Genomic DNA, 25,020 nt, shown 5'->3' with positions numbered 1-25,020 from the left:
TTGTTAAACTTATTCCTAAGTATTTTATGTTCTTTAAAAATGGAACTTTTCACTTTTAAATTTAATTTCCATTTGTTTGCTGTGATATAAAAATTCAATTTGGGGGCATATGTTGTCCTTGAAACTATAAATCCTTCCCACAAAGAAAACTCCAGGCTCAGATGGTTTCAATGGCAATTTGACTCAAGATTTAATAAAGAAATAATATGAATCTTACAATATCTCTTTCAGAAAGTATAAAGGAACATTCCCATCTCATTTTATGACAATGAAAACCTGAGAAAGATAAGGGGAAAAAATATAGACCAGTATCAATAATAAACATATATACAAAAGTATCAAAGATTATCAAATGTAATTCAGCAACATATATAAAAGATAATACATCTTGATGAGGTGGGGGCATAACCCAGTAGTACAAGGCTAGTATGACATTGTAAAATTAATCAAAGTAACCCACCACATTAAAGGAGAGAAACCAAAAGATCGTGTCAGTAGTTGATTTTTATGTACTTGACAAAAGTGAACACTATTCATGATTAAACTCTCATTAAGTTAGAATTAAAATAAAATGTTCACAATCTGGTAAAGTATATTTATGGAAATGAATGGCTAATGTAACACTTTATGATAAAATATTTAATGCATTTTCCCTAAAGCCAGAAAAAAGGGCTCTTCCTAGTGCTAGTCAACACTGTCTGAGCTTGTGCAACAAGGCAAGTGAAGGAAATAAAAATGAAAATGGAGCTGTCTTCACAGATGTCTTGATTGTACTTACAGAAAACTCCAAGTAATCTACAAAACATAAACCTTTCTAGAACTAACTGAATTTAGCAAGGTCATAAAATACAAGGCCAATATATAAAAAGTCATTGTATTTTAAAGATAATTTGTTTCTATTTTTTAAATAGTTCATTGCCTTTCCAAAATGTTATCAATAAAAGAAAAAGGAAATCATAATAGTGCCTCACATATGCTATAGGTGGAAAAACTGTAAAGATAATTGCCAAATGGACTCAAGCAATATGACAAAAATCACAGTATATTACAAGAAATGTTTAAAATTCAAGAAATTAGTAAGTACAAATCAATATATCAATAAACTTCAGGTGAAAAATATGAGATTATACCAATAGATAACAAAATGGCCTTGGACAAAATTTAGCAGTCACTACCAAACAATGTAGGCATCCCCTACATATATTGAAGGAAATTATTCAGAGACAACAAAGAGGATTTATCTCCAAATAGAGAACATTGTAGTAAAAGATCAAATGTTAGAAAAAATCCCATTTAATTTAGAGAAAGTGATGCCTACCACCATGATATTCATCCTTCTTCTGAAGAGTCAAGCTATCATAATAAGAAAAGTAAAAGTAATAAATGTAATTACTGGAAAATAAATTTTATTTCCAGGTTATGTAATTTATAACCCAGAAATCTGTCTCTTAAAAAGAGAAAGAGTGTACAATCTATAACTAATGGTATATTTAACATAGTAGAAAATAATTCCATCAATATAGCAAATGAAGTATCCAGAATTATTCAAGCAAATTAGAAAACAAAATTGAAAACAAAACAAAAACAGTGAAAAAATCCAAGAATAGGAAGGTCAAATTAGAATGATGATTGACCTAGAAGCACACTTGAAAAAATGCTCAACTGAAACTGGAATTTATAAAAATATGTGTATGTTAAAACATCTATCTAAAGTGAGGCTATAGGAATACTGAATTTGATGAGTATTCCTGTCAAATTGAGTACTGTCAGGAATCTAAAAAAACAGCTTGGCAATACTAACATAACTGAAAGAATGTATAATGTATGAGCAATTATACTTCCATATGGATACAATTAAAGAAATTCTAGGTCACAGAAACCAGTGATCACAGACAAGGATTGTCACTGACATATATCTGAAATAGTGAAAACAGTTGAAACCTAAACACTAAATAGTAAGGTTTAAATACATTATGGTATATTCATATAAAAACTGGGCCAAATGGGATTTTAATTTTGTATAAAGTACCATCCCTACATTCAGAGAGCAAGCAATTGATTACAGAGGCAAATGTGAGCAGCAAAGAAATACACCATCCATTTCCTTTTTCAAAATAGCTAACCATCTGTCATTATATCTGAATAGTTTGTCCTGAGGGTTATTCTTTTTTGGTTATGACAGCACTTTAAGTGTGGGTTCACATACCAAAGATATTAGCTATTGTGAATGGGACTTTTCTTAGTAAAGTTTAAGATACACTGTGATCAGTTAAGCAAATGCTTTATTGTAGGATACTTAAGTCTTTTGATAGCCCGGTAACAAGCATTTTTTCTTTAGAAGGAATTTAATATTCAAAACTTCGTAAGCTCCTGTGACCAAAAAACATGTTTCAAGCACAGATGATCCCCAACTTACAATGTTTTGACTTTACAATGGTCGCACATTTAATAGAACTTGTACTTCAAGTTTTGAATTTGGATCCTTCCCCAGGCTAGTGATATGTGGTAAGATATCCTGTGATGCTGGGCAGGGCAGTGAGCTGCAGGCCCGTGAGCTGCAGGCCCGAGTCAGCCACAGTCATGAGAGTAACAACCATACACATACCACCATTCTGTATCCATACAACATTCTGGTTTTCATTTTCAGTACAGTATTCAATAAATTACATGAGATATTCAACACTGTTATACAATAGGCTTTATGTTAGATGAATTTTCCCAACTGTAGGCTAATTTAAGTGTTCTGAGCACTTTTAAAGTAGGCTAGGCTAAGCTGTGATATTTGGTAGGTATGGTGTATTAAATGCATTTTACAGTGGGTTTTTTGGGAAGTAATGCATCCTAAGTTAAGGAAGATTTGTAGCATTAAACACTACTGTTCTCAGAGACATTCTTTCAGTAGGTTGGGTTAAGTCAATGGTATCTATCTGTAGTGTTACAGATATGGAATTATTAATCTCTTTAGTTGTAAAGTTACAGTGCTTAGGAGGCAACCTTTATTCTTAGGAGTTGCATGATTATATAGAAAGGCAAAATGTCATGACATCTATAATTTATATTAAAACACTACAGCAAAAATATGTAAAAAATTATACAGAGGCAAACCAAATATGTATTAACAATTGCTGAATCTAGAAAGGCTATACCAGTGTTCATTGTACCATTCTTTTATTTTCCCAAAAGGATAATGGTCTTCTGGTTGTTAGTTTCTAATTTATCATGTTTTGGGCAAAAAAAACACACTGCAACTTGCTTGGTTTTTGAATTATGAAAAGTCTTCAAAAGCCTTCCTCTTGGAAATGGACAACTTCTTAGAAAAATACAACCTTCCAAGACTGGCCCAGAAAGAAACAGAAAATCTAAACAGACCAATTACCAGCAATGAAATTGAATCAGTAATCAAAAAACTTACCCAAGAACAAAACCCCTGGGCCAGATGGATTTACTTCAGAATTTTATCAAACATACAGAGAAGACATAACACCCATTCTCCTTAAAGTTTTCCAGAAAATAGAAGAGGAGGAAATACTCCCAAACTCATTCTATGAAGCCAACATCACCCTAATACCAAAACCAGGCAAAGACCCCACCAAAAAAGAAAACTGCAGACCAATATCCCTGATGAAAGTAGATGCAAAAATACTCAACAAAATATTAGCAAACCAAATTCAAAAATACATCAAGAGGATCATACACCATGACCAAGTGGGATTCATCCCAGGGATGCAAGGATGGTACAACATTCGAAAATCCATCAACATCATCCACCACATCAACAAAAAGGACAAAAACCACATGATCATCTCCATAGATGCTGAAAAAGCATTTGACAAAATTCAACGTCCATTCATGATAAAAACTCTCAACAAAATGGGCATAGAGGGCAAGTACCTCAACATAATAAAGGCCATATATGATAAACCCACAGCTAACATCATACTGAACAGCGAGAGGCTGAAAGCTTTTCCTCTGAGATCGGGAACAAGACAGGGATGCCCACTCTCCCCACTGATATTCAATGTGGTACTGGAGGTCCTAGTGACGGCAATCAGACAAAACAAAGAAATACAAGGAATCCAGAAAGAAGTTAATCCAAAGAAGAAGTTAAACTGTCACTATTTGCAGATGACATGATATTGTACATAAAAAACCCTAAAGACTCAACTGCAAAACTACTAGAACTAATATCGGAATTCAGCAAAGTTGCAGGATACAAAATTAACACACAGAAATCTGTGGCTTTCCTATACACTAACAATGAACTAATAGAGAAATCAGAAAAACAATTCCATTCACAATAGCATCAAAAAGAATAAAATACCTAGGAATAAACCTAACCAAGGAAGTGAAAGACCTATTCCCTAAAACTACAAGACACTCTTAAGAGAAATTAAAGAGGTCACTAACAAATGGAAACTCATCCCATGCTCCTGGCCTAGGAAGAATTAATATCATCAAAATGGCCATCCTGCCCAAAGCAATATACAGATTCGATGCAATCTCTATTAAATTACCAACAGCATTCTTCAATGAACTGGAACAAATAGTTCAAAAATTCATATGGAACCGCCAAAGACCCCGAATAGCCAACGCAATCCTGAGAAGGAAGAATAAAGTGGGGGGGATCTCGCTCCCCAACTTCAAGCTCTACTACAAAGCCACAGTAATCAAGACAATTTGGTACTGGCACAAGAACAGAACCACAGACCAGTGGAACAGAATAGAGACTACAGACATTAACCCAAACATATATGGCCAATTAATAAAGTAGCCATGGACATACGATGGGGAAATGACAGTCTCTTCAATAGATGGTGCTGGCAAAACAGGACAGCTACATGTAAGAGAATGAAACTGGATCACTGACTAACCCTATACACAAAAGTAAACTCCAAATGGATCAAAGACCTGAATGTAAGTCTGAAACCATAAAACTCTTAGAAAAAAACATAGGCAAAAATCTCATGGACATAAACATGAGTGACTTCATGAACATATCTCCCTGGGCAAGGGAAACAAAGGCAAAAATGAACAAGTGGGACTATATAAAGCTGAAAAGTTTCTGTACAGCAAAGGACACCATCAATAGAACAAAAAGGTATCCTACAGTATGGCAGAACGTATTCATAAATGACAGATCCGATAAAGGATTGACATCCAAAATATATAAAGAGCTCACATGCCCCAACAAACAAAAATCAAAAAACAAACAAAAAAAAATGGGCAGAGGAGCTGAATACAGTTCTCTAAAGAAGAAATCCAGATGGCCAACAGGCACATGAAAAGATGCTCCACTTCACTAATCATCAGAGAAATGCAAATTAAAACCACAATGAGATATCACTTCACACCAGTAAGGATCGCCATCATCGAAAAGACAAACAACAAATGTTGGCGAGGTTGTGGAGAAAGGGGAACCCTCCTACACTGCTGGTGGGAATGTAAACTAGTTCAACCATTGTGGAAAGCAGTATGGCGGTTCCTCAGAATGCTCAAAATAGAAATACCATTTGATCCAGGAATTCCACTTCTAGGAATTTACCCTAAGAATGCAGCACTCCAGTTTGAAAAAGAAAGATGCACCCCTATGTTTATCGCTGCACTATTTACAATAGCCAAGATACGGAAGCAACCTAAATGTCCCATCAGTAGATGAATGGCTAAAGAAGATGTGGTACATATACACAGTGGAATATTACGCAGCCATAAGAAAAAAACAGATCCTACCATTTGAACAACATGGATGGAGGGTATTATGCTCAGTGAAATAAGCCAAGCGGAGAGGGACAAATACCAAATGATTTCACTCATATGTGGAGTATAAGAACAAAGGAAAACTGAGGAACAAAACAGCAGCAGATTCACAGAACCCAAGAATGGACTAACAGTTACCAAAGGGAAAGGGACTGGGGAGGATGGGTGGGAAGGGAGGGATAAGGGCGGGGAAAAAGAAAGGGCATTACGATTAGCATGTATAGTGCATGGGGGGCAAAGGGAGGGCTGAGCAACACAGAGTAGACAAGTAGAGATTTTACAGCATCTTACTACACAGATGGACAGTGACTGTGAAAGGGTATGTGGGGGACACTTGGTGAAGGGGGGAACCTAGTAAACATAATGTTCTTTCTGTGATTGTAGATTAATGATACCAAAATTTAAAAAAATTTTTTAAAAGCCTTCCTCTTGTAATCTTTACATTCATAAACTCTAGCAGAGTCTTTGTCACATTAGTTTTCAGAGATTAGCTTTGATTTTAGAAATGAAGATTTGCTTTATTTTACTGGATTTTATCCACAACTAATTACTTCAACCTAAGTAAGGAGTGAAAGGTAACAGGTTCTTACACATTCCTTACACTCATAGGGTCTTCTCACATGAATTTACTAATTTCAGTAATGATAATAGTAACTTTTATCAAGCACATACTCTTCTAAAAGTCTTGTTTTTATTAACATGTCATTCTTGCAAACCTTCTACTGGTACTATTATCACCATTTTAAAACTGAGGCACAGAGGGGAGAAGTGTTTTGCCAAATACTACATAGGCAGAGGTGAAATTATGAGAATTATAGTAAAGATGTGCTGTGGCATAAATCTTTTCCTGCATTCATTACTTTAATATCTTGTTACAGTATTATATGAAGTGTATTCCATGTACTGATGTTGCACAGATTGCTTCTGGTTTACAATGAGTTAAGTAAGGTGCATAGTCACTGAGAGCGTTTAGTAACCTTACAGCAATTTGACAAAGCTAATTGATGTCCGTTAAATTCAGTAATAAAAAAAATAGGGGCTTTCATTTTGTATGTCTTTCTTTCCATTGCATTTTTCTGATAATCCAATTCTATTGCATTTTCTAAAGGTAATGGGCAACTACAGTTTGGAACGGTCCTTCGCCTTGGTTTGAGATGCACTGCACCAGTATCAGTCTGCTCAAGTTTAAATAAGACTCAGTAGACATTATAATTTTTTGACTCTAAATCAGTATGGATAAAACTATTCGAGTATGAAATAAAAGGGAGTCCCATATTTTCCCTAACAAGTAAAACATTTAAAAAATTAAGTATGAGTTCTCTGCTGTTATGAAAGGCATTTTCTAAAGGCCATTGTGCCCTCTTTACATTATGCGTAGGGTTTCCTCACTAATATGATTTCTCTGATGTAAAGTAAGCTGATCACTACGAATAAAGGCTTTCCCACATTCTTTACATTTATACGGTTTCTCACCAGTATGAATTCTGTGATGTCGAGTAAGTTCTGAATTAACACTAAAGGCCTTCCCACATTCTTTACATTTATAAGGTTTCTCACCAGTATGAATTGTGTGGTGTCGAGTCAGTTCTGCCTGAAGACGAAAGGCATTCCCACATTCTTTACATCCATAGGGTTTCTCACCAGTATGAAGTCTAAAATGTTGAGTAAGATGATATCTACGGCTAAAGGTTTTTCCACATTCCTTACATTCATATGGAATCTCACCAGTGTGAATTCTCTGATGTAAGGTAAGTTGATAACTACAAATAAAAGCATTCCCACATTCATTACATATGTAGGGTTTTTCACCAGTATGGATTCTGTGATGTTGAGTAAGATGATAGTGACGACTAAAGGTCTTCCCACATTCCTTACATTCATAGGGTTTCTCACCAGTATGAATTCTGTGATGTTGAGTAAGATGATTGCTACGAATAAAGGCTTTCCCACATTCCTGACATGTATAGGGTTTTTCACCAGTATGAATTCTGTGATGCTGAGTAAGTTCTGTTTGAAAACGAAAGGCCTTTCCACATTCTTTACATCTATAGGGTTTTTCACCAGTATGGATTTTATAATGTTGGGTAAGATTGTAGCGACGACTAAAAATCTTCCCACATCCCTTGCATTCATAAGTGTTCTCACTGGTGTGAATTCGCTGGTGTGAAATAAGTTGATTGCTACAAATAAAGGCCTTCCCACATTCCTTACATTCACAGGGTTTTTCACAAGTGTGAATTCTGTGATGTCGGGTAAGTTCTGCTTGAAGACGAAAGGCTTTCCCACATTCTTTACATCCGTAAGGTTTCTCACCAGTGTGAAGTCTGTAATGTTGAGTAAGATGATAGCGACTACTGAAGGTTTTCCCACATTCCTTACATTCATAGGGAATCTCACCAGTATGAGCTCTCAGATGTAAAGTAAGTTGATAGCCACAAATAAAGGCCTTCCCACATTCCTTACAGTCATAGGGTTTTTCACCAGTGTGGATTCTATGATGCCGAGTAAGTTCTGTTTGAAGACGAAAAGCTTTTCCACATTCTTTACATTCATAGGGTTTCTCACCAGTATGAATTCTCTGATGCCGAGTACGTTCTGCATGAAAACTAAAGGACTTACCACATTCTTTACATTCATAAGGTTTCTTACCAGTATGAATTTTCTGATGTTGAACAAGGTAAGAGACATGACTAAAGGCCTTTCCACATTCATTACATTTATAGGGTTTTACATCAGTATGAATTTTCTGATGTTGACTAATATGTCGTTGCACTCTAAAGGTCTTTCCACAAATCTTACATTCATAAGGCCTCTCACCAGTATGAATTCTTTGATGTTCAGTAAGTTGATAATGAAGTCTAAAGGCCTTCCCACATTCTTTACATGCATAAGGTCTCTCCCCAGCATGAATTGTCTGATGTACTCTGAGGTCTCTAATACGACCAAAGGCCTTCCCACACTCCTTGCACTCAAAGGGCTTCACACCAGAATGTATTCTCTGATGTTCAGTAAGGTGATAATGAAGTCTAAATGTCTTCCCACAATCGTTACACTCAAAGGGTCTCTCCCCAGCATGAATTGTCTGATGTACTCTAAGATCTCCCACACGACAAAAGGCCTTCCCACACTCCTTACATTTATAGGGTCTCTCACCAGTGTGAATTCTTAGATGCTGAATAAGGTATGACTGTTGTCGGAAAGCTTTCCTACATTCCTTACATTCATATGATTTCTCTCTAGAATGAATTTTCTGATGTAGAGGAAGAGATACATGTTTTTGGATTATCATTTGACTAAGGCATCCCATCTGATGTCTTTCTTGTCTTTCAAATTCATGTTTACACTGCAAATCATTTCTGAAAATGGTATCCTCAAGGAGGTAGGCTTTACTTTTTTCCACTGTCTTCAGTTGAGATAAATATATTTCACAAATATCCTTTTCTGGAAATAACTTCTTGGTGACATACTTAGACTCCAAATCTGAAAAAAGCAAAAAGGAAACAAATTCCCTAATGTGGTTTTTCTGTGTTGGGGGTAGGATGAGAGGTTGCATCTCAGAGTAAAAATAAAAGATAAACTAAAAGTAACACAGTAGTAAAGGTTTAGGGCAGAGGTCAGCAAACTTTTCCTGGAGAGTGCCACATAATAAAAATTTTAGGCATTTTAGGGCATATGGTCTTAGTCACAATTACTCAGCTCTGCTGTTACAGCACAAAAGCAACCATAGACAATATTTAATTGAATGAGTGCAGCTATGTTGTAGTAACACTTTCTTTATGGGCACTGAAATTGGAATTTCATAACATTTTTATGTATAACAAAATACTCTTGATTTGTTCTCAACCACTTAAAAATGTAAAAACCAGTTTTAGCCTGAGCCATACAGGAGAGGATGATGAGTTATCTGTAGTTTGCTGGATTTGAGAACTCTAAATTACTGTAATGCAATTTGAAAGAAGGCAAAAAGACCTCAGAAAATGATGTGACTTTAAAAAAAGGGTAAACTGGGTGATGAGAGGAACAAGTCAAGTCAGTGGTCCTCCTCTTTAGGGTGGCTGTTTACATACACTTATCTTTACATATCCTTACATCTGCTTTTTGGGCACCAACCTGGACAAACTGAATCATAGTCTGTAGAAACAGCCCTGGATATCTTGAATCATTTTCATCAGATGATACTGATGCAAATCATTTTAAGACTCTACTCAAATTTTTTTTCCCAAAGGTTTCTCTTTGCCCTTAGAATAAAATCCAAATGTATTACCACAGATAAATATATTACCACCATATTACCCAGCTGATCTGTAAGACCTGTGGAAGCCACTTCAACTTTGTTCTCAATCTATTATTGCAATGCAACCTTTCAGATCCTATAATATGCCACAACTTTTCCTATATCTTAAAGCTTTTTACAGGCTACTTCCTCTCCCAGGAATCCTCTGGCTTTTGTTTTTGCCTGGCTGGCTCCTTCTTACCCTCATGTCTCAGGTTAAATGTCACTTCCTTAGAAAGGCTGTCCCTACTAAGCACATCTAAGTCAGTGCATGTTCTTCATTCCATATTCCAGCCCTAGTACTGTGACTTTTCTCAATTATGTATCATTAATTTTCTCATTAATCTGTTGTTCTGTGCACTTTCTTATACTTAAAATTCCTTGTGTACAGACACAATCTGTTTCAATTCCTGCCACTGAATAACAACCTCTAACACACAGTAAATGTTAAATAATTGTAGAACAAATAAACTATTGGATTAAAAAGTACTTAGGATGAGAATAAAAGTAAATACTACAAGTCACTGAAGAAGGCAGCTGAGTATAATTTCCCCAAATCACATCACAATGATATCTTCCCTACTCTTTCACCCTACTACAGTGATTAAATATATTCTCCTACATCACTTACCTTACAAAGGGGAGCAAATGTACATCCAAGATTGCTCAGTCAAAAGCATAAATGGAAAAATGTCAATTTTATACCTCGACATTCTCCAATTACCTGTTGTTCCCTCAAACACAAGATATCTCTACCACTGTTTACAATTTCCCTGTGCATAGCCAGTTTTGCTTTTCTTTGTCCCCAACTGAAGTACTGAGATGATTTATTTAGTAAATGTCAACTGAGTTTTATTATTCACTGTGGGGAAATTGGGATCCTATGGCCAGGATCCTCACTGAACTTAAACCACCTGATGATGTAACTGGCCTGTTGCTAGGCTACTGCTTCCACACCTGTAGGCAATAAGCTATTACTGCACTATATAGAGAGCTCAGCCTAGTGCTCTGGGCAGAGGGAGAACAAGCCAGGTAATAAACCCTTTCACCCCAAGAACATTCTACTCTCATTTCTTTGGTCACAGTGAATCCATAGTGAACTTGCCCAGGGCTGAAACCCATTGACAAGACATTCACTCATTCTACAAATGCTCAAACTCATTTATTTTTGTTCCATAATTATACTGTAGGTCCTAGCTAGTAGAATAAGGCAAGGAAAATGATATAAAGATTAGAAAGGAAGAAAATAAAAGTCATTATTTCCAGACACAGTGGGTTGAATGGGGGCCTCCAAAAAGATATGGCCAAGTCTTTACTCCTAGTACCTGTGAATATGACCTAATTTGGAAAAAGAGTCTTTACATATTGATTAAGGATTAAGTTCAGAATCTTGAAATAATATCATTTTAGATTAAGTGTAAGCCCTAAATACAATGACAGATATACTTGTAAGAATGAGGCAGATGGAGATTAGACCCCAGACAAAAGAAAAGGTGAACTTGTCAAATTGTACACTTTAAATATGTGCAGTTTATTGTAAGCCAATTATACGTCAACTATTTAAAATAGTTATAGAACTTGACACTTTAAATCGGCGCATTTTATATTAATGTAATTATACCGCAATACATGTGTTTAAGAAAATATACCTGTCCTATGACTCAGGAATTCCACTTCTATATATTCCCAAGGGAAATGAAAACATAGGAACACACAAATAGTTGTATAAGCATGTTCAGATCAGCTGGCACAATCTGGTTTGCAAAGGAACACAGATGACATCTGATCTCAAAACTTTGCGTTTGTTGTTTACTGTGCTCAGAATGCTCTTGAACATTCCCATGGCCTGAGACCTTACATCATTAGCTCTGTTCAAAGGTTACTGCCTCATAATGGCCTTTGTTGATATTACCTAAATTAGCCTTGCCAACCCTCTAACATTTTGTCTCCTTCCCTGCTTAACTTTCTTCATAATACATATCAAATCCCAATATTATCTTATCTGTTTACGTGTTTACTACATGTCTCCCTTACTATAATAGCAACACCTTCATTATGGCAGGAACCTCTATCCACAGTCCCTAGACTCCAGCACAGTGCCTGGTTTCAAGTAAATGGGAAATATGTATTGAATAAAATAATTTTGGGCAATGGAGAAATAAATATAAGTGTAACTATAAAAGAGGACTTGGAAACAGATAAAATGGTTATCAATGGAGAAGAAAGCAAGCAGTCTCTTCTTTGAAATGGGAAGGAAATAGAACAGAAGAGAAAGAGGACCTTGGTAAATGGGGGTAAAGACAGAGTTCCTTTAATATCTCATGTTGAGAGGATCTTTATGTTTCCCAGTTCCAGGCCCTTCCTCTACAGGCCTTGGTCTTTGAAGGGAGCTTTTCAAACATGATGTCAGGTGTTTGCCTGTCCCTGACCCACGGGCTATAACTTGTGATGGTATGACCCAGACTTGCTGTCACTCACCTGTGTACCAGCTTCTTGTCCCTTCTCTCATTACCATCCAGGGCTCTTTTTCTTGCTCTAATAAAGTAATGACCTCTGGTTTAGCAATGGAACATCCTGCTGACGAGAGAAATGCAACATGATTTGGAACAAACAAACAAAATCCCATAAGCTCAAAATGACAATTCAGAACTAATTAATTTATATTCAACTGTAGGTCAAAATGGTATTTGATAAAATGAAAAAGGCTATTAAAGAATATCAACATGTAGATGGATTCATGATCATAGACCTAAAGAGGCCAGACAGGGGAAGGAAAAGGTCTGCTTTTGAAGTCGGTATAGAAAGGCATTGAGAACATAGACTTTGGAGCCCTGGGTTCAAATCTTCAGCAACCCACTAGCTGTATGACCTTGAAGAGTTACTTACCCTCTATGTGTTGTATTTTCATCAAATGCAAATGGGTCTAATAGTACCTACTTCCTAGGGCTATTGTGGTAATTAAATGAATTAATATATATAAAGGCCTTAAAGCAACCTACAGATTCAATGCAATCCCTATCAAAATACCAAAAGCATTATTCAACGAACTAGAGCAAATAGTTCTACAGTTCATATGGAACCACAAAAGACTATGAACAGCCAAAGCAATCCTGAGAAGGAAGAATAAAGCTGAGGGGATTATGCTCCCTGACTTCAAGCTCTACTACAAAGCCACAGTAATCAAGACAATTTGGTACTGGCATAAGAACAGACCCATAGACCAATGAACAGACTAGAGAACCCAGATATAAATCCAAGCATATATGGTCAATTAATATATGATAAAGGAGCCATGGACATACAATGGGAACATGACAACCTCTTCAACAACTGGTGTTGGCAAAACTGGACAGTTACATGTAAGAGAATGAAACTGGATTATTGTCTAACCCCATACACAAAAGTAAACTTGAAATGGATCAAAGACCCAAATGTAAGTCATGAAACCATAAAACTCTTAGAAGAAGACATAGTCAAAAATCTCTTGAATATAAACATGAGCAACTTTTTCCTGAATGCATCTCCTTGGGCAAGGGAAACAAGCAAAAATGAACAAATGGGACTACATCAAGGGAAAAGCTTCTGTACAGCAAAGGACATCTTCAGCAGAACAAAAAGATATCCTACAGTATGGGAGAATGTATTTGTAAATGACATATCCAACAAGGGGTTCACATCCAAAATATATAAAGAACTCACATGCCTCAACACCCAAAAAGCAAATAACAAAAAGTGGGAAGAGGATATGAACAGACAGTTCTCCAAAGAAGAAATTCAGATGGCCAACAGACACATGAAAAGATGCTCCACATTGCTAATTATCAGGAAAATGCAAATTAAAACCACAATGAGATATCACCTCACACCAGTTAGGATGGCCAACATCAAAAAGACTAGGAACAACAAATGTTGGCGAGGATGTGGAGAAAGGGGAACCCTCCTACACTGCTGGTGGGAATGTAAACTAGTTCAACCATTGTGGAAAGCAATATGGAGGTTCCTCAAAAACCTAAAAATAGAAATACCATTTGACCTGGGAATTCCACTCCTAGGAATTTACCCAAAGAAAACAAGTTCTCAGATTCAAAAAGACATATGCACCCATATGTTTATCGCAGCACTATTTACAATAGCCAAGAAATGGAAGCAACCTAAGTGTCCATCAGTAGATGAATGGATAAAGAAGAGGTGGTGCATATACACAATGGAATACTATTCAGCCATAAGAAGGAAACAAATCCTACCATTTGCAACAACAGGGATGAAGCTAGAGGGTATTACGCTCAGTGAAATAAGCCAAGCAGAGAAAGACAAATATCAAATGATTTGCCTCACATTTGTGGAGCATAACAATGAAGCAAAACTGAAGGAACAAAACAGAAGCAGACTCACAAACTCCCAAGAAGGGACTAGCAGTTACCAAAGGGGAGGAGTGGGGGAGGGCTGGTGGGGAGGGAGGGAGAAGGGGATTGAGGGGTATTATGATTAGTACACATGGTGTTGGGGGGATCATGGGGAAGACAGTGTAGCACAGGGAAGACAAGTAGTGACTCTGGCATCTTACTACACTAATGGATGGTGACTTCAATGGGGTATGTGGGGGACTCAATAATATGAGTGAATGTAGTGACCACATTGTTTTTCATGTGAAAACTTCATGAGTGAATATCAATGATATCTTAATAAAAAATTATATATATATGAAGGCTTAAAAGGATGTCTAATATAGTCTTACATTTGTTGTTCTTGTTAAAAGAGAGACTGTTCTCTAAAATACTTCCAGGTTCTTCCTCAAATATTCTTTCAAAGGAAAATGAAAAATTCACAGACTGTAACTTTCACCCACAAAGTAATTTAAAGAGAGTATGTCTCTTCTAGGATAGGATGTGTTTGCTTGAATTTTAAGTGGATATTGTTAATCCAATCCACCACTGTACAAGCATAGATGCTCTTTTGATGATCAAAGAAAACCAGAACCCTGAGACTCACTGATTTCTCTGCAGGTGGGCCAGACACTAACATAGAGCAGCTATAGGAATTCTGAGCATACATAATGAAATCTGGCTTCCCTGAAAATGCTGTAGAACTCAAATCTGGGAATAGTTTAGAAAAAAAATCAATTGCAGGAAGGGCCAGAGAGAGGAGTAAAGGTCAGTAAAAGATGGAGAAGATGAAGGCACTTAACCCAAGTGTCCATTTCCAGCTCAACATTTCTTTTGATATAGGGAGTGGGGCAGAAATTAATATGGTTTCTTAAAACAGAGCTCTGAAATTCAACAATGGAGAAAACATATTCCAGAAAACAGATTATAAATTGTTGGTGCAGACATCCTTACCCAATGAGTTCAGGTTGCTGTAGTTCTCCAACATCACATCCCTGTACAGGACTCTCTGGGCAGGGTCTAGGCACTCCCACTCCTCCTGGGAGAGGTCTATGGCCACATCTCTGAATGCTAAGGACATCTGAAATGACAGGCCCATGCTTCATAAACATTGTTTTAAACGGTGTTTTCAAGATGGAAAACTGCTTTGCAGGAAAGTGGCAACACAACAAGCCAGTAAACTAGAGTTCAAGCCTGTGACATGTAGAGAATAGTAAGGAAATTAGTATTTCTACAGTGGAGTGCCTATATGCTTTCAAAATATACTGTGTACAAACAAAATGCCCTGTGTACCACGGGATAACATAATTATCCAAAGGTCTGGAAATGAATAAAATAAAGTTTCCAATGAAATCATATAAATAAGCCACTGCATATCATGGGACTGCATGTTATTCCAAATAAATGTGAGTTCCAGTTTCTTTTCCCTTCAAGGAATTTTAAAAAAAGCATGAATTCTTTTTCCCCAAAAGTACTTTAAAATCTCTATCATAGAAAATAGGACTTGACTGATATTAATTTCACTAAAACTCAGCTTCATCATTATGCAAGATAATGTCACATGCATTATCTTTTTCATTTTTCCTTGTAACAAATGACCAAGTCTTCAGGTAATTAACTTATTGGCTGGCTAATCATCCATTCTCTGGCTGTTTCAGACTAATCCTTTCATATTTAGGCAGTTAGGTTGGACAAAATGTCTATGGTCTTCCCAGTCCTGTGAGCCTATTTTCCATCCCCCATTAGGGATCTGGAGGATCCTCCTACCCGCTACCACCATTCCTCGGGAATGCTCACCTTGACCCGGAACTAGAGGATGCCAATGCAGGCTGATCTACAATGACACTGATACCACTGGAGGCCAGCACAACCTCTGCAACCTCAAAATTGACCTTTGTCCTGCTGTCTGTCCCTCTAGGGACCCCCTGGCTAGATCCCTGAAATCCCCACATGCAGGCCTAATCACACTCCAATCTAGTCCTATAGGCCTCTCCAGGTAGGAGCTCTTGCTCACACTGAACATGCAGTGCTAAATGCTATCTCATTAACTGGCAAAGCTCAGGTCTGTGGAATCTAATGGGACCATCATCTCTGTGTCATGGAATCATGACTCTAACGAGGGAAGTTCCAATATTCCCCTCAAGTGAAATACCGGAAAGGGGCCTTTCACTGCTCCACCAACGCTCCTGAGAGAGACTGGGAACACAAGATGGTAAATACATAAGAGACAAGACTGGCAGTTGAGGAGGATGCTAGGTTGGTGGCGCCATCCTTCACTGTGATCTAGTAACTGGGGAGCAGGTTCTACAAGAGGGTTTCTTAAGAAGGAACTCTCAGGATAATAAAAATGATCACATGAATTTAAACCATGATATTTCAAGGAGGAGAAATGAGAACTTACATGGGCCATGGTTTTAGAACTGCAAGAACTTGTCAGTCCTCTTTGGGCTTCCTCCACTGGAGAAGCACAGAATCCAGAGAAGCCAAGACTGGAGAAGGAACAAGAGGCTTTGAGACCAGGCGTGTCTCAGAAATCCAAAAATGACTTAAACTAATATGATCCTGTTTTGCCTTCTTTCTGCTTCCATCCCTGCAATGCCCCACATACAAGAGAGAGAAGGGGGAGTTTGGATAAAGCCTCCCCACCCCACTATATCATTGGGAACCACCTGCACAAGTGTAGACACAGGGCAGAGGACTCCTGCCTGAAGCCAGACTAGACCCCAGCAGAAGGGTCTCTGGCCCACCCCAATTTCTGATGATGCTCAAGACCAAATTGTCAAGTCCTACCCTGAGCAGATCCTCTACTGTCCATATCTACCTTCTAGAGCTGAGAAGGGGTGGCAGTTCCATCTAAACCCAAATATCTTTCATGGCTCAGGTATGTATCTGGACTCTGCAGCCACACAGGCAGAAAACGGCAGGCAGCCTTTCCCACTGCAAAATATATCTACCAATACGGAGTCCTTCCCCAACTAGAATGACAGCTCCCAGAATCCTCTGGGCTGTTTCCAACCAACCTCTATTTCCTAGTCAGAATCATCTATGCTGCTTTCCTGCAGGAAGTCACTGACCAGCCCAATGTTTCAATATCAAGGTTGTAGACGTGTGAATTCATGCCCAGGGTTGCAAGGTGATAACAAAAACAGATACTTTTAGTATCTTCTACATGATGGGCCCTTTATTAATCATTTTAACTATTAAACATTGAATCATGCGGTATAGTTAATGTCCATTCAACAGATAATGGAGGCTCAAAGTAAAGTTCCTTACTCAAATTCAGTTAGATGCAGAGTGTTTTGAATCCACATTTCTCTAAATATAAAGCCAATTCCCTAAACTCTATCCCAGAATTTCTCCCTTTGACTGAAACTTGAGCATAGGTAATTCACTAAAAAATAACATATCATCCATCCAGGTTACTAAATTTCAATACAATTAACAAGATCTTTGTTAAAGAAATAAGGAAGTCACAGTTTACAATTATTAGATCAGCAGGTTTAAAAGACTGATGATATGCCATATGAGTGAGGTCAGGGGAAAGAGATATTTTGGTAGATGCTATAGACTTGTGCAACCTTTAAATAGAACATTTGAAAGTATGTAAAAGAATTTAACCATACAAAGTTCTTGGACTTTGTCCAGTGGAAACTATTGTAAATGTGTATTAAGATGCATTCAGGGATGGCAGTATTCAGTACTGAGGCCAGCAATAGTTATCTGGTTAAGTAAATTACAGTTTGTCTGTGTAATGGAATATTAAGTAGATATTAAGTTCTGTACTACATTGGAGAAAATATTTAAAGGATATGGAAAATATTCAGGATATATTATAAATAGAAAAATCAGCTTTAAAACCAGAACGTACAATATGATTATATATGTAATAAAATACACACCTGTGCACACACACACACAAACACATACATATATGAGAAAGAATGAATGAGAAGCAGACAGGCAGAAGTCAAAATAGAGAAAAATCCATGTTATATATCTGTATATTAAAACTGCTGACTTGTATTACATATTTTTGATAATTGTATTTGCTTAAGTATAATCCATATTTAAAAACAATTTTAAATATGCACATAGGCATGTACATATTTATTTCATTTTTATAAGAGAAAGCTCTTCCTTTTTAAAACAATTGTCTTCGTATAAACAGCTCAAGGTAATCTAAAAACAGCTGTTACATACTTTTTTGAGTGCCTTTACTTCCTTTAGCTGCTCATACCTGTTTTTTTACACATGCCCATGTTCTGAATGTACTGCAGTGTCTTCTACATATCCAGGCTGGTCTCCTTTCCCATACTCCTGACAGATGTATTCCTGATAGTTTATTTTGCTCTGAAACTGTCCTTTCAGCCACAATATCCTCCAAACTGCTTCTGAATAATCTTGTCCCATTAGTTTTACTTGGAATCTAACACCATTAGAATGAAACCTGTGAGACAGGAAGTTGTGCTGTCCAATTTGATAACCAACAGTGACATATGGCTATTTAAATCAAATTTTAAATTAAGCAAAATTAAGATAGGCTGGCATGTGCATACAGTGAGACAACGAATTTGACCGGATCTGTACTGTTGGAACTCAACCAGGAGTTGGGAGGGGTGCAAGTTGTAGCACTCCAAAATCTCATGACTATAGACTATCTATGGTTAAAAGAACATATGGGATGTGAACAGATCCCAGAAATGGGCTGCTTTAATTTGTCTGAGGGTTCAAGTACAGTTGGACAATATCCATCATATCATAGATAAATTTTCACAAATGCCTAGGGTGCCTAACTGGTTTTCTTGGCTTCACTGGAGATGGATGGTAATTATAGATTTGCTTTGTTTATGTCACCGTATTCCTATTATGTTAATATGTGTGTGCAAATTAGTAGTTTAATACCTATACATACTTAAGGTACTATACAAGAAGATATGTCAAAGAAATAATCAATCCTCCCAAGTTTCCTTCATATGCTACATCTATAGCTTTTCTTCTTCCTTCCTAATTACAACCCTTAAATAGAATTCGTGCCTCAGATCGAATTTACCGAGTATCATAATTCCTCCAGGTGGTAAAGATACCTCGAGACAAGTGCTGGGCATAGAAGCCACAGGGCATAAATCTGCAAAGAAGTAAAAAGCTAACCTTTGCAAACAATATGGCTTCTCTCTCACTTACCAACTTTACATTTCCCTGTATGGCCCCGGAAGATGACTGGTTAGCCAGAGACGGGTAAGATTCCTCAAGGGAGGAACAACCTAAGACAGGCACAGTCGCAGGGGGGCCATCAGGTGAGAATTTGGGGATCAACAGAGGTGAGGCTCAGAACCTCACCCCCCCTGCTTTGAGAGAAATCTTCTGCATCCGTGGATATCTTGCTGCCCTTGTCTAGCCTGGATTAATACTTAGTCCATAGGCACACACCTGATCATCTGATCATCTACATTTGCCTTCTTACAGCACTAAACTATGTTTTCTACCTTTATCTTGCATCTACCTACCACTTCAGCATTTTATTAAAAATAAAAATAATAATAATAATAGGAGAAATGTGGGATCAACATATAAATCAAGTACAAAAATCAAACGAATATTCATATTTGACCTGATTGTTTATAGGTCATATTGCATGATCAAAACCGAAAGTTTCTGTGATGACTGCCCTTGTACTGTTCACCATGTAAGAATTTATTCACTATGTAAGAATTCGTTCACCATGTAAGAACTTGTTCGTTACGCTTCAGAAGATTGGAGACTGACGAGAATTAGGCTTGAGATGGATTAATGATTGTACATTGAGTGTTGACCCCCCTATACTGAATTTTATTGTTGTTAACAACCATTTGATCAATAAATATGAGAGATGCCCTCTCAAAAAAAAAAAAAAAAAAAAAAAAAGAACATATGGGATGTGAACAGATCCCAGAAATGGGCTGCTTTAATTTGTCTGATTTCTCTCAGACTGTTCAAGTACAGTTGGACAATATCCATCATATCATAGACAAATTTTCACAAATGCCTAGTGTGCCTAAATGGTTTTCTTGGCTTCACTGGAGATGGATGGTAATTATAGATTTGCTTTGTTTATGTCACCGTATTCCTATTATGTTAATATGTGTGTGCAAATTAGTAGTTTAAACCTATACATGCTTAAGGTACTCTACAAGAAGATATGTCAAAGAAATAATCAATCCTCCCATGTTTTCTTCCATATGCTACCTCTATAGCTTTTCTTCTTCCTTCCTAATTACAACCCTTAAATAGAATTCGTGCCTCATATCGAATTTACTGAGTATCATAATTCCTCCAGGTGGTAAAGATACCTCGAGACAAGTGCTGGACATAGAAGCCACAGGGCATAAATCTGCAAAGAAGTAAAAAGCTAACCTTTTCGAACAATATGGCTTCTCTCTCACTTACCAACTTTACATTTCCCTGTATGGCCCCGGAAGATGACTGGTTAGCCATCGATGGGTAAGATTCCTCAAGGGAGGAACAACCTAAGACAGGCACAGTCGCAGGGGGGCCATCAGATTAAAAGTTCGGTTCCTCAGTTGTACTAGCCATATTTCAGGTGCTCAACAAGCACATGTGAGTAGTAGCCACCATACTGGAAAATGTAGATATAGAACATATCCATCATCACAGAAAGTTCTAGTGGAAAATGCTTGTATGAAGCATACGGCATAAAATCCATTTATTGCCATAGAGCTCCCCTGAATTCAGAATAATTTAGTTAAGACCTGACAGAGGTGGCTAGAGAAATAATATCTCCTTCCTATGAACCACCAAGGCATGTGACCTGAATTTCTCTAGTGACTTTTATTACATAGTCAGTCTGTTCTCTCGTTTTTATATTATTTGCTGTATTAGAAGAAACGAGTAGCAACTATGTTTCCAGAGCTGTATTCTTCTAATTACTATCATAAGATACAGTATACTATGAGCCCTTGTCTGATATTTTACCAAAACTCAATTTTTAGGCAGTCCTTCTTAGGAAATGTCTATGAAAGCACATTCAGGTATATTCATAAGATGTATATCATATACCAACTTAGAATAACCAAATATAGATATAAATAGCTATAGGAGGCAACAGGTTAAATTATGGTCAGTTATGATGGCACACTAGGGCCTTATTAATAGTGATTATATTGGTCCACATTTATTGTGGGAGAAAGACATGTTGAATTAAGAAAGTATGTAAAATTATGGGAGGGCTTATAATGTCATTAATCACAGACTGATTTTAGACCTTCAGTCTGACATCTCTAACTTTTCAGTTAGGTTTTTTGATAAGCTAGGGATAAGAACAATCTCTTAAAGTTGTCATAAAAATACATATATGACATTTGATGATACATAACTACTTAATAAAAATTAAATAGTATTATTCTATTCTAATTGTATTCTCTTGTTATTAAGTAAAATTATCTTCCGCTCTTTCCTTTTTTATAGTAAAATTTGAGTCTAATGCCCAACTTTTTTAAAACGACATTTAAAATATTTTAGAGCCAAGCCTTGGAAATGAAATTAGTTTTAAGTAACAACATTAGCAAAATAGATTCTCAGAAAACTAACCAAGAAATCTGCCTTTGTCTACCAAAGAGGAGACACCGTTCTTCAGCATAATGCAAACAAAAGAATCTAATAAAGCATTAAACAGAGCTTTAATAAGAGATTCAGTCTTATTTCCCTGTCCTATAAAAGATTTATATGAGTATTTATATAGCTGTTACCATCTCACTGTTTTCTATTATTACAGATCTGTCCTGCAAAATGTTATTTGCGTAATGGAGCTTTAAAAGATACTTAGACAGGAGAGGGGATCCCTATGTCCTGTGAAAACAGCCTTCTTAAAAAAACTTTAAAAAAGTACAATCCTGAATCCTGTAGTCCTATCTTATTTTATATATCTTGTGCCATGATAATTACTCTTAATTGTTTCTATAATCCTAAAAGGTTAATGTATCAAACCAGAGGAGTTCACTGACACTTTGCTCTTCTCCATATATCATGGAAATGTAAGAGACCTATGGTTAGGTAGAATTACTTTTTCTAATTAAGAGCTGGAGAGTCTGTGTCCTTTGAATGTTCAATTAGTATAATTTCTATTCTGCAGAAACCAACACACACACACACACACATACAAAGTACACAGAAAAATTCTGCTATAATATACCTCCCGAAAATATTAATAGTGATTCAGGGGCTGTTTTAATTTTCTTCTTTGTAAGTCTCTCATGTAACATAACTGAATAACTCAGTGTTTTGCAAAAGTGAGCATTCGTTCCATAATCTTAGGTATTTAATAAATCTATATCCAGTTTTAAAATATTCTAAAATATTGGAAGTAAACTGGTTTGACGTGTGGGAACAGTAAGGAAATCAGTGTGACCATTACAAATAAAGCGTACCAGTTCTTTAACATTCTTCTTCAATACACTGTGACCTTTTTACTGCCAAGATTCTTCTCTGAAAGAACAGAAGTTGGGTGAAGGGCACCTGCAGACTGAATAAGAAAATTTGAGTGAAGTAGACAGAACAATGTTGGGCTCTACCTCTATTTCTCCACTGCATAATCAATTGAAATATCACTTTGGATATAATCTTTGTAAAGTGTCTTTGAATCCCAATATTAGTAAAAGAAATTCATATAATATTTAAAATAGTATTATTGTTCATCAATATGAATATTACTCATGTACTTTTTTCCCTTATGTTAAACTTGTTATAAACATAAATCTCAACCCCTTGATTCCCTGGAAAAATTCCTGCCAGAGATGACAGATTTCTGTGTTCAGACTTCCAATTATATTCCAACTCCTAAAAGCTTTAAAAAGCAGATGACTATGTCATATGTCACTTACTGACACTAGTCAAATCACCTCTGATACTGCCTTACTTTTAAAATGAGTTTTTGTGAATAAACCAACCAGAAAGAGACTCATAAACACACAGAACAAACTATTGGTTACCATAGGAGAGGGGAGTGGGAGGGTGGGCAATGAAGGTGAAGGGGATAGAGAGATACAAACTTGCAATTATAAAATAAATTACTTCTGGGGATGAAAAGTACACCATAGGGAATATAATCAATAATATTGTGATATCTTTTTATAATGACAGATGGTAATTACACTTGCGGTGAACATCTAGTAAAGTATATAATTGCTGAATCGCTATGTTGTACAAATGAAACCAATATAGTATTGTATCTCAAGTATACTTCCATTAAAAAAAAAATAAACAGGTTTTGGAGATCAATGATGTGATTACACCTAACATTAATCGCAGTAAAACAAAGCTCTAACTTTAGACTGCAAAATATGCATTTCTTACTATCATGATGAGTGCGGAGGAATCATTTGAAAAACAAGGAGAGGGGCATTTGGGGGCCAGTGAGGAGAGGGATCTTCCTGCATCCCCCATCATTCGCTGGGAAGAAAAACCTAGGGTAGGCTAGACCTCTTCAGGAAGAGAAAAACAAATGTTTCCATCTACCAACACCAAAAATGCATTTAACCAACAAAGAGGAAATATGAACTCACCTAATTTGGGCTTTAAAATGTGCAAAACATTTTTCCTCCTCAAGAACCTTCTTTTGGAGAACGGCAGGACTGGGAAAGAAGGAACTCATGAGACACCAGGCCTTTCTTGGAGCCCAGACAGACCGAGACAAGCCCTCCAGGACCACATCTGCCCATGGGAGACGGAGACGGGGACAGATTCCTAGGTCAGTGGTATGGGAATGCTGTGGTTCGAGGACAGTCTCCCATGAGTCTGTCCCAGGGACATTTCTAGCTCTAAAAGTCCCGTCCCAAGCCCAGTCTGTGCATTCTTGCTGGAAACCATCCTATAGCTCAAAATGTGACTTGTCGTCTTAGGGACATCGCCTTTTGCTGACACTTGGGGCTGTGAGGGCAGGGCGGGGGGCAGCAGCAGCAACGTGGGTCCGTGACACACACCACAGAGCCAAGCACCAGCCAGCCTCACAACCGCACCCACCGGCAGCAGGCCTGACCGGGCAGTGACAAGCGCGCACACAAGCACACACCTCGCCGGTCACACACACACACACAATCCCCCTCTGCCCCTCACGCACACACAGGCCTGAGGCTCCGGGCACGTTGCGCCCTAGAATCCTCACTTTGAAGACCAGCTCCATTCCCAGCCGCGATTAACTCACCAGCGGGCTGAACCACCCAAAGCGCACGGCCTAGGGCCCTCCGCGTGGACTAACACCGTCCCCCGGGGGATTCTGGGAAATGTAGTCTATAGCCGGAAGCCGGTGGGTTTGCGCTCTGAAGGCGCAGGCGCGCGAGTGAGACAGGCGGCCCCAGCCCGGGTTCCGGGGAGCTGCCCCCTAAGACGACTGGAGCTCACGGTCCTTGCAAGCTGGGTTTCGCCAGACCGCCGGAGTGTGGATCAGGTAGGAGGTGGTGTGTGTCAGAACCCAGGAAGGGTGAGGAAGCATCTGTACCAGGGAGGGGACGACAGTAGTGAAGGCAGTTTTTTACACACGGGGACTGGTAGGAGCCAGGCTTCTCCCTGTCAGAGCAAGGAAGCAAAGCTACCAAAAAGACAAAACTAGGATGAACCTTGTGA

The 25,020-nt window shown here is 37.5% G+C and overlaps 1 protein-coding gene and 1 long non-coding RNA gene across 5 annotated transcripts in view; one reads left to right on the top strand and one right to left on the bottom strand.

Annotated features, from left to right (window-relative positions):
- The window catches only part of LOC118971626 (uncharacterized), a 55,613-nt gene that overhangs the window by 17,984 nt on the left and 12,609 nt on the right, over positions 1-25,020 (top strand). The window contains exon 2 of the long non-coding RNA XR_005060140.2: positions 24,008-24,844. This is a non-coding gene — a long non-coding RNA (uncharacterized lncRNA). The remainder of the gene's footprint in view (positions 1-24,007; positions 24,845-25,020) is intronic.
- ZNF546 (zinc finger protein 546) lies at positions 166-24,671 on the bottom strand. Of its 4 annotated transcripts, none has more exons than XM_037013809.2 (7): positions 24,602-24,671; positions 23,964-24,032; positions 22,830-22,924; positions 16,811-16,898; positions 15,364-15,490; positions 12,506-12,604; positions 166-9,234 (listed from the first exon to the last, which is right to left on the bottom strand). In XM_037013809.2, the coding sequence occupies exons 3-7, from the start codon at positions 22,841-22,843 to the stop codon at positions 7,118-7,120; spliced, it is 2,445 nt and encodes an 814-aa protein (XP_036869704.2). In that variant the 5' UTR covers positions 22,844-22,924; positions 23,964-24,032; positions 24,602-24,671; the 3' UTR covers positions 166-7,117. The 4 variants fall into 4 exon arrangements, with proteins under 4 accessions (XP_036869704.2, XP_017524801.3, XP_073082181.1 ...); XM_017669312.3 differs by having other exon boundaries at positions 12,506-12,601; XM_073226080.1 differs by lacking the exon at positions 24,602-24,671 and adding an exon at positions 24,563-24,598.

Source organism: Manis javanica, chromosome 17 (assembly GCF_040802235.1).
Source record: "Manis javanica isolate MJ-LG chromosome 17, MJ_LKY, whole genome shotgun sequence".
Lineage (NCBI taxonomy): Eukaryota > Metazoa > Chordata > Mammalia > Pholidota > Manidae > Manis > Manis javanica.
This window is presented reverse-complemented; position numbering and strand designations above follow the sequence as displayed.

What these genes read in the sequence shown, in the direction of transcription:
- ZNF546 (XM_037013809.2), bottom strand. An exon ending in GTTCTAAAACCATGGCCCAT is followed by an intron (nt 15,491 to 16,810) that starts GTAAGTTCTCAT and finishes CTGTCATTTCAG; the next exon opens with ATGTCCTTAGCATTCAGAGA. An exon ending in CAGCAACCTGAACTCATTGG is followed by an intron (nt 12,605 to 15,363) that starts GTAAGGATGTCT and finishes TTCTCTCGTCAG; the next exon opens with CAGGATGTTCCATTGCTAAA.